This window comes from Physeter macrocephalus, chromosome 11 (assembly GCF_002837175.3).
Source record: "Physeter macrocephalus isolate SW-GA chromosome 11, ASM283717v5, whole genome shotgun sequence".
Taxonomy (NCBI): domain Eukaryota; kingdom Metazoa; phylum Chordata; class Mammalia; order Artiodactyla; family Physeteridae; genus Physeter; species Physeter macrocephalus.
In genome coordinates, this window is record NC_041224.1 from 169,088,786 (window position 1) to 169,099,355 (window position 10,570).

Here is a 10,570-nt window from a genome sequence, read left to right on the forward strand (position 1 = left end):
GCCGCTCTGCGGCATGTGGGATCTTCCCGGACCAGGGCACGAACCCGTGTCCCCGGCATCGGCAGGCGGACTCTCAACCACTGCGCCACCAGGAAAGCCCGGCATTGTTTACCTTTTTTGCAGACCCCTTTATTATCTGGGTTAGCAGCCGGATTCTCACGGCTGCTGTGTTTTTTTATCACACAGGTCGTGTAGTATCTGTACACTCATGTGAAAGTGACAAATAATGGCTTAATGTTATGTTGACAGTAATTTTGACTTTACAGGTATTTCCCCCCCACCAAGCCCCTTAAAAAGTAGGTCCCCGGGCCACACACTCTGAGAACTGCTGCGCTAGGTGGGGACTTCAAGGGCAGTGACCAGGTATTTTTCACAAGAGAAAGCCAGTGGAGTATTGGTCCAGGTCCCCAGCGCTTTGGGGAGGAAGGCTGGCTGGGATGGGGGCACCAACTCATCCCAGCTCTGACCCAGCACTGCCGGCCGCAGGGCTGCTCTGCTCAGCCCCGGAAAATCTGTCTTTGGGGTGAGTTCACACTTCATCAAGCTCACCCCGGAGGAGATGCGTAATCAGGACAAGCTTATTAACTTAAAGTGGCAGGTTCTTATGTCACTGTGGCTGGCGTATTTTCCCCTGGAGAGTAGAGGCCTACACAGGTAGCCAGATTGTAATCTATGGTTTTTGAGTGAAGGCTGAATGTGAACAGGGAAAATTTGGTTTTTGATTGGTAAGTTTTGATGATGCCACCCCATTAATATTCCAAACTCTCGGATTCCCTAACTGAGTGGGAATTGCCCCAGTGGGTCCCTTCCTTCCCTGAGTGATGCTGGCTGATACCTCCCCACCCTCACTCGCCCTTTTGGCTTTCGTGGTGAACCAAACCTGCCCTTCTGATGGACCCATTTCTTAGATTGTATTGGCACATCTGACAGAGTTCATGCTGCCTCGCCCAGGTGACTTCACCTCTCTCTGATCAGTCGTGTGGATACTGTTTCGGAAGGTATTCTTGTTCCCTTCCTTCCAAGCGGTGTGCATTTTTCTGTGTCCTCTAAATGTGTCGAGTCCTCTAAATGTGTTGTAAATTCACACACGTTCATTTTTCACTAGCAAAAGAGGTTTTACCAGAATTTCAAGAAATCCGTGACCACTCCTCCCCACCCTCCAACCCACAGATGCTTTAGATCCAGGCCGTGTTTATGTGCCAGCCTGACAACTTATTTAGTGACCTTGGGCAGTGGTTTGCATTCTCTAGGCCTTAGTGTCTGTTTGCAAATTGAGAACATGAGAGTGCATAGCTCACTGTTGAGGAGTGACTGAGATATGGTCTAGAAAGCATCTAACCCAGCGGCCAGCTCAGAGTTAGCAGCTGATTACTGTTAGCCATTGTTTCTGTTATTTAAAATGTCCAGTTCAGTTATAACAGTGGATTGATGGCCATCCCTCCCCCTCCCCCTGATGAGCTGACATTCAGAAGAGCCTGAGGCTTGTGCAGGACAGTCCCTAACCCAGGACATGACCCAGTGACCTTCCCCCCTTCTGGCTTTGCTCTGCACCTCTGTCTTTTCTCCCTTTCTCTGCTCTTCATGTCCCTCACCCCTACCCCCAACCTGAGTGCTCCTGAATAAACAGGTTGGAGGAGGGAAGGACAGCCTTATTTAGGTTTAGCCTCCTTCGATCTGGCCTCAGGCATTGTACCTCCCACCCACAGCCTGGAACCTTGGCTGGAATTTCACCCCCTCTCTTTAATCCTAATCTCCAAAGGACTGTAAAAGCAAGAATGGAAGAGGTAGAGGAGCCTTAAAAATATCCTGAGGTTCCCTCAGTTCCACTAGAAAAAGCATTCCCAAGAACTTAAAAGTTTATAACTAGGTAGTGTCTTAGACCATGTAATGAAAATGGTAATCCTTTTATTTGACCAGCAAGCAGAAGTTTTCCATTGTTTAAGTGAGTTTTCTATTTTTTACGCATTTCCTTTGAAAGACATATGCGGGAGAGACTGGAACATTTTAGTTTTTTTTATCAGTACTATTTTAGCTTCCACACTGCTTTACTAGCATGTAGAATAATGCCAGGGATTCAGATATCACCATTTCCTGTAAAGCCAACATTCGAGGGAGTCATGTGCACCTTAAAAAGGCATCTTGGGCTTCCCTGGTGGTGCAGTGGTTAAGAATCTGCCTGCCAATGAAGGAGACACAGGTTCAATCCCTGGTCCAGGAAGATCGCACATGCCGCGGAGCAACTAAGCCCGTGCGCCACAACTACTGAGCCTGTGCTCTAGAGCCCGCGAGCCATAACTACTGAAGCCCGCGTGCCTAGAGCCCGTGCTCCGCAACTAGAGAAAGCCTGCACACAGCAACGAAGACCCAACGCAGCCAAAAATAAATAAATTAAAAAAAAAAAAAAAACAAAACACTGCATTTGAATAAGTGATTTTCAAGCCACTCCAACATATGTAAGATCTTGTTTGGTATTTTTTAAGTCAGGAGACTATAAGAAAAGCTTAGCAGAGAAATATACTAATGTGAACAAATCACAGTTGGATAGAAGAGACCACCAGACATCCTGACACCAAGAAATTGATCAAATAAAACAAAGACTCAGCTGCAGCGGTACCTGCTTTGTGCTTGCTGCTTATTCTCTCTCCCCACAGGTATATCATTGAGAACCTGCTGTGCACAGACACCAGCTAAGTGCTTGGAATAGATCAGTGAACAAGAAAGACACAAATCCTTGCCCTTCTTGAGTTTCTATTACTCCTCCCATGAAAAGTTACACTTACCCAAACCCATTTTACAACAGGAACTGTGTTTTGTTTTGTTTTGTTTTTTGCCAGGGAAGCCCAGGAACTGTGTTTTTAAAAGAAAACTTTTACAAAGCAAGATCACTAACATTGTAAATCACACACTGTAGCATGCAGTCCCTGACCACAGGGACACACAGAGGGAACCACGCCCCCCAGGTTGTCCTTCGTCCTCCCCCACCGTGGCCCTAACACAGGACTCACCCGGACTCTCACCCGGACTCTCACCTGGACTGTGCTGCTCTTTCATTTCCCTGGTTCTGCGCTCCTCCCCCTGGTTGCCATCCTCCACACTGCTGCCAGGCTCATCTGATCATTCCCTCTCCTGTTTTAAATCCTTTCATCGTATTCCAGAAAAAAAAAAAAAAAAAGACGTTTTTCATCCCCTTTAGCCTCAGATTCCAAACAGATTCTGTGAAGATCACCTTTAGAACTTGACAAAGGTGCACATTGCCAGGCCCCAGCCCAGACCTACTGAAATGAGCTCTCCAGGGGTGGGTCCCAGAAAAATGTGCCAGCAATTCCCACATCAGCCCAGTCAGTGAGCTGCTGCACAGACACAGTGGGGTTCAGCATCCCAGTAGCAGGGCGTGCCTGCTTGTCTGCCTGCCCCCTGGACCGTAAACTTGAGAGGCCTTCATGATTGTCTAGCGGAGTACCAGGCATCTAACCAGCACTACCAAGTATTTCATATACACGTGTGACTGTATCATGAGGCAAGTTGTTCTCTCATGGGACAGTTTAGGAGTATTGCCTAAAACAGGCCTTCATCTGAGCCAGTGAGTGGTAATGGCTGATTTCCAGTAGTAATGGGTAAAAAGACACAACAGAATCATAACCCCCCTCTTTTCACCTTCCTTTTGGCCCTTTTTGTGGCCTTCCCCCACAGTAGTGGAAGGCCTTGCAGCTGGCATGGAAAGGCTCAGCCTGGGAGGTGCAGACATTTGCTCATTTATAAAGCAGAGCCTCAGGGAGATTTGCCAGGAGCGTGGTTTCCAGGTCCTTGGTTGGTCATCGTTGGCTAAATTTGAGGGAGAGGAATACAGTCATCCCTTGGTATCTGCCAGGGGTTGGTCGAGGACCCACCTTGGATCCCAGAATCCACAGATGATCAAGCCCCATAGTGAGCCATCCGTATCTGCAGTTCCACATCCCCAGATTCAGCTAACCACTGATTGTGTAGTGTGTATTTATTGAAAAAAATCGCATATAAGTGGACCCTCACAGTTCAAACCCAAGTTGTTCAAGGGTCCACTGTAAATGCATTGGTGGTCTTTAAGTTACAGCCTCACTGGCAAATGTCTGTATCACAGATCTGCACTGGTGAAGAATCTCTCTAATGGCTATTCATATAGCAAGGATTGGGGGGTCTTCTGCTTGGGGGATGAAGCAGAGGAGACATTGCCCAACAGAGCAATTTGCAGGGAAAGGGGTAAATAAGGGGAAGTCCAGCCACAGAAGATGGTGTTTCCACTGGAAGAGAGTGGGTGCTTTCTTAAGGCCAGTGAGTTGCCAGGGAGTCAAGTCTCCAGCCCTGCTAGTCCCTTACCTCTTAAGAAACTTAGTTGCCAGAAAGTGTGGTTTCATGCTTTCAAACCATCTCAAGGCCAAAGGGGAGAGAACAGGGTTCTGATAACTTGTTGCCGTCTTTGGCATTCTTTTCCTGCACTTCCTGCTGGGAGCTTCATTTGCATACTCGCCCTGTGATTATTCAAAACAAACAGCTAGGCTGGGCGGCAGGAGCAGCAGATACCATTGTTTGCCACATCGGCCTCCAAGCTACCATCTGCCTCTGTTCAGGAAAAGGAGAAAGCCTCCCCCAGGGGCTGCGGGCGGTGCCGTCCAGCAGCTGCTGCAGTGGGATGGTCCATCTCAGCTGACCTGCCAAGTGGCCAGTTTACTATAAGCAGGCAACCCTTCCGTCTCTCTATATTTCTCAGGACAGTAATATGGGGGGTTATTTTTAATCCTTGCAGTGTATTTATACCCTACCCGTATTTTTTTTTAATTATTTATTTTTGGCTGCATTGGGTCTTCGTTGCTGCACGTGGGCTTTCTCTAGTTATGGCGAGCGGGGGCTACTCTTCGTTGTGGTGCTTGGGCTTCTCATTGCGGTGGCTTCTCTTGTTTCAGAGCAGGGGCTCTAGGTGCTCGGGCTTCAGTAGTTGTGGCTCGCGGGCTCTAGAGCGCAGGCTCAGTAGTTGTGGTGCACGGGTTTAGTTGCTCTGCAGCATGTGGGATCTTCCTGGACCAGGGCTTGAACCCGTGTCCCCTGCATTGACAGGCAGATTGTTAACCACTGCGCCACCAGGGAAGTCCCTACACCCTACCCATAATTGTTATGGTTCTTTTTGAAATGGTTTGACTCTGGCAGTAGTCATGTGTGGTAAAAGAGATTTGTTCCAATTTTTTCCATTTGTGAAACATCAGTTAAAAGGAAGAAACGTTCACACATGTTGAGCACCTACAACATGCCAGGAACTTTCACAGATGTTCTCTCATTCACGCTTCACAATAATCCTGGGAGTTTGCTAATGTAATTACTTCCCATTTCGGAGATAGGGAACCTGAGGCCAAAATCCACATGCCTTCCTCAGGCTGCAGAGAAGGATGAAGGCAGGTTTTGAACCTAGGTCACCTTTCCGTTGTACCATTCCAAGGCATGTTGCTTTTCTCAACGTTGGTCTGCAGTCATCATACAGAGACCTTTATGCCTTATCAATCACCAGCCTTAAGTTACAGAACAAAACAATTTCAGGGATGTGACGCTGGGCCTCTTGGTTCTGTGCGACCATGACCAGCTGCTGAGAGCAGAAAAATGGCCTTTGACTGTACCCATCGTCACTGTTGGTTTCTCCAGGTTCTTAAAAGAAGAAAATGAGCTGCCCTCATTTGTTACATTCTCTCTGTGCGGAACACTGCGTCTTGTGCACTGCACGGGTTTATTTCATTTAATCCTCCTGACAGCTCCACGACTTAGATACAAATAAGGAAACTGAGGCTCAGAGAGGTGAAGTGACTTGTCAACGTAAGTGGCAAGCCAGCATTCCCCCGGGCTTCAGCCTGCTCCCGTGTTCACTCACCCGTGTCTTAACATGAACCTTTACTACAAGCTCTTACCTGTAAGGGCTCTCGTCGGGGCTTGATTCAGAAAAGGCTCTTCCGGCCCATGCGTAGTTTTATCCTGTCAGGTGGGTGAATTTTCTGTAATCCTATTTAAATCAGTATTATACTTAACGTAATTTTTTTCCCCCAGATCGACCCTGGATTTGGAACATTCCTTATGTCAAAGCACCAGATACACACGGGAACATGTGGGTTCCCTCCTGAGGGCAGTAAAGTACTGTGAAGTTGACGTGTAAGGCATTGAACCCCAAACATTGGATGTTCTTGTTTGCACTGGGTGTTCACTTTTCTTAATGTTTTATCTGCCCCCCCTACGAAACTCTTTGCAAAGGCCGGGCTTTCAAACACAGATGTTGGTTATCCTTATAATGGCCATTGTTAACATTCTCACTTTAAAAAATTGTATATTTTCTTAATTCCCTTTTCTACGCTTTGGAATGAAAGCTATTAAACTTCACCGCGTTAAAAGAATATATAGGTGTAAAACGATCTTCCTAGTGATGAGGACTTTCACGGCGGTGTCGGCGCCTGTGAATTGCAGGCTGACTTGTGTAGTTGTGCTCTGTCAGGAGAGGTGCTCTGGATTCAGCTGAAACTTCTCAGAGCAGGAATGTGACCTCTCACCCAGCCCTCTCTCAGCTTTCTGAGTGTGTCTCGGGGTTGCCGGAGGGAGTCTGGCGCGTGTTGGCTGGTGGCTGGTGCGGCTACCCCGTCGGCACCCTGCAGCTTAAGACGACGTTTCATCCCCCCGCCTCCAGCCCTGCTGGCTGCCTTCCCGCTCAAGGACCACCTGCCCTCCCCTCACCCATTCCCCACAGTGCATGGTGTCTCCTCCATCCCCAGAAATGTCCACAAAAGACAGCTCGCAGGATCGTAAAAAAGCACACAAGTATTTCACTCAGAAGAGCCCCTGAAAGGTGAACTGATTGGGTGCCTTCAATTCACAAGTGAGGGAACTGAGGCCCAGATAGGTTCAGGACGTCCCCCAGGCCCCAGCCGCCTGGGTCAGAGCGACGAGCATCTTCCTGCTTTGTGTCTGTGTGCCCTTCACACGCAGGACCGCGCTCTCCTCAGATGACCTAGAGCCTTCTCGTTTTTTCTTCTGTGTGAGGCTCATTTCCAGGTTGTCATCAGCTTCTTCATCCTAGAATTTAGAATAGAGTTCAATGTTAATTTTGAAAGACTTTTTTAAGATACTAGTTTTCCAGACTGTTCCTCAGAGGCCGAGGATGTCCACATCAGAAAGCTGCTGGGGCGGGTGAGGGGCAGGGGCTCCTCCCTTCTCCTTCCCCGATCAGAGGAGCCTTCCTTCACCACTTTTACATATTGGGTTCTCTAAAGCATACTATCTGGGTGATTTTTTGTTTGCATTCTGCTTAAAAACATAAAGTTGAAAAGCCACTGAATTCGTTTAACCAGTTTCTTCCACTGGTAAGAAAAGTTAGGCTTAATCCTTTTCGCACCCTGCCTTCTACTTCAGGGGCATTCAACCCCTGTATCAGATGAGCCCAGCTGCCTTGGAAGGCAACAGGGAGGGTGCCCTGGACTGGTAGTAGCGGTGGGGCCGGCCCAGAGCAGGAGCCCAGGAGTCTGAGCTGGGGGTCCAGGGGACTGCCGTCAAGGACCTGTGATTCCCACCAGCACAGTGGTCCGTCCTGGGTGGGCGTGGGGGGAGTGCCAGCCTCCAGGCAGCAGGGGAGCATCGCAACCGCCGCAAGTAGTCGGCCAGCTCCGGGCAGGACCCAGGAAGCCTGGGCTGCTCGGGGCCCAGCCAGTCAAAGGATAGCAGACTCGGGTATGTGGCTCATCTGATCCACATGACTGCAAAGCGGGTCGGAGCCCAGAGCTGGAGTCAGGCTGCCGGGCTTTGAATCCCAGTTCTGCCCCCACTTCTCTGTGCCATGGTCCCCTCACCTGTAAGATAGGGGGGGAGTAATAATCGTTCCCATGGCCGAGGCTCATTGGACCGTCCGGTGAGTTCGGACATGAAGGTGCCTGCACAGAGTGGGGACTGTACAGGGGACACCCCTGAGTCATTAGGCTTATCCTCATTTTCCTGGTAAGGAAACCTGGACTCAAACAGGTGAAGTGCTTGTCCAAGGTCACACTTCTAGAAAGTGCTCTCACCAGTGTTTGAACCCAGGTCCGGCAGCATCCAGAGCCTGTTTTGTACTTCCAGGTGGCCCAGGCTCCCGGGCAGTGTGGTGGACAGTATCCGAGGAGATGGACCATTTTCCCCCAATCCATTGTGGACAGATACTTCTATAGGATACAGGATCAGGTGCTTGGATGTCACAGCACTGTCAGATTGCTAAGAAAGTTTCTAAATGCTCACTTTTACTTTCTGTACTTATCACAGGCTGGCCTGGTCCACAGCCACACTTGGAGCGGCACCCTAGACCCAGCAGGGACCCAGAGTGCCCTTCTGGAAGCTGAGACAATCTCTGTAGGATGGGCTGGTTAGGTATATCAAGGTACAGTACCTTGAAATACCTAACCCCGGAGAGCTGCCTCCTGTGGCCCTTGCCCTGGTCAGCATGGGCTCAGCGAGGCAGGGCTAGGCCAGGCCAGCGTAGTACCAGGTCAGTACCATGAGCTCTCTGGGCACAGTTGATAGCACATGTGGAAAATAAAGTCATGCCTCAAGAGTAATCAACATGGGATTGATTAAATCCCATGAGGTTCAACAAAACAAGAGGTTCAACCCCATCTGGTCCTTTTATTAATGTGACTGGCTAAATTACCCAAAGGGCTACAAAAAAGCATCATCAACGCCTGTTAATTTTTTAAAAATATTTATTTAGTTATTTGGCTGCGCTGGGTCTTAGTTGCGGCATGGGGGATCTTCGTTGCGGCATGCGGGATCTAGTTCCCTGATCAGGGATCAAATCTGGGCCCCCTGCGTTGGGAGCCTGGAGTCTTATCCACTGGACCACCAGGGAAGTGCAAACACTTGTTAATGTTTGAGGAAACCACTTCTGTTATTCTCAGGTTGGGGTTCAACAATTATTTCTCCCAAACTCAGGAAACCCTCGCCTCCCCTCTGTCTGCCGTAGCTGCGTGCCACTTTTTATCCTTTTTCCCCACCTCCTTCCGTCCTTTCACATCTCATGGAAACACTTATCCAGTGACTTTATACCTGCTGAGGGCAGACTTCCGTATAAAGGAATCCACCCTCTTCTTCGTAAGCTGCCCGATACAGGAGACTCATCTGCTGAGTAAGGAGTTTCTCTGCATGTGGACGAAAGGAACCGCTGCCTCTTTTTCTTAAAAAGTTTTATCTTGTTCTTTTGAAATCTTACCTAGCATCCTTTTACAGAGATGAACATGTAGCCAAAAATCTAAATGAGATTTTCATATTGGACAATGAATTTCAACAGTATTCTAAATGCTTAAGCATTTAAGAGACCCCCAAATTTTGGGAGGCAGGAAATTGTCAACCCTGACACTTGGTGACTTACAGGAAGTCACTTGCCATTTAGGCAGGAGGATTCCATGTCCCCTCACTTCTCTGGTGAAGAGAGGAATGATCTGCCACCAGCTTCTTTCTTGGGGGAGGGAGGGAGATGGGATTTTTAAATTATGTTTTATCCTCATACTCCTGGGAAAGGAGGCCTAGTGTTTTTTTTTGGTTTTTTGGGGGGGAGTCGGCCAGCCTTCAGAAACCATTGGCTTTCCTTGTTTCAGGCCCTCAAATTTGGACTAGAACTAAACTATCAGCTTTCCTGGGTCTCCACCGTGCCTCCATAATTAAGTGAGCCAATTCCTTATAAGAAGTCTCTCTATATGTATCTATATAATCTCCTGTTAGTTCTTTTTCTCTGGAGAGTCCCCTCTAAAACACTATCTTTATGCCAATGCCACGTTGTCTTCGTTAATGTGGCCTTCTAAGTGTCTTACTATCCAGGAGGCAGTCCTTGCAGCTTGGTTTTTTTTTTAATCAGAAAAATCATCAAATCATCTTGGCTGATGATTGAACTTTGCATTACCATTATATAGATTTTAGAATCTGTTTGTCAAGTTTCACCCCAAAACAAAATAACTTGTTGGGATTTTGACTGACATTATAATCAATCAATTGGTGAGACTCTCAGTGAACACTGTACCCTTAGGGCAAAATTGCTTGCTATCAGCTTTTTAACTGTTAGCAAATTGAACAATACCTGCAGAGTAAAATTTTGAAAGAGTGAATGAATTCTTATTAAGGTCTGTAAATTCATTATTTCAAATGGTCTTCCTAATAATTTTGAAAATTTTTTGCTGACCTCTTATTAGCTTATTAATGAGGCTGATGAACAGCTCACAGTGGGAATAGAAGTGTCAGCTCTATCATTTCCTAGTTTCCAACTTTTGTTGCCTTTATAATATTATCTTTAATCTCTGACTTCTTTGCAAGAATCTTTGTAAGCAATGTGTCCATTTGATGGTTACTTTAGTTAAATAGTATACTCAGTACATCTTCCTTGCTGGTCCTGTAGAAACTGTAATGTATATCCTGAAAGTGAATGAAAGGCTGAGGGTTCCCTGCATGTGGTAGAACCCCTACTCCTTCTTCAAGATACCACTTGGACAGTTTGTGACACATGACCACCTTATGTTAAGATTGAATGAGGCTGCAGTGTTGATCCATTTATGAAATCTTA

General features: G+C 47.5%; 1 protein-coding gene across 7 annotated transcripts in view; it reads left to right on the forward strand.

Annotated features, from left to right (window-relative positions):
* TDP1 (tyrosyl-DNA phosphodiesterase 1) overlaps positions 1 to 6,454 on the forward strand; it is a 74,094-nt gene extending 67,640 nt beyond the window's left edge. For 5 of the 7 annotated variants that reach the window (XM_024130981.3, XM_028496303.2, XM_007126965.3 and 2 more), the window contains one exon: positions 6,058 to 6,451. In XM_024130981.3, the coding sequence (XP_023986749.1) occupies positions 6,058 to 6,131 (74 nt within the window). In that variant the 3' untranslated portion in view covers positions 6,132 to 6,451. Of the gene's footprint in view, positions 1 to 6,057 lie in introns of all 7 variants that reach the window. The other 2 variants (XR_008618722.1, XM_024130984.3) reach the window with 2 other exon arrangements.
* The last annotated feature ends 4,116 nt before the right edge of the window (positions 6,455 to 10,570 follow it).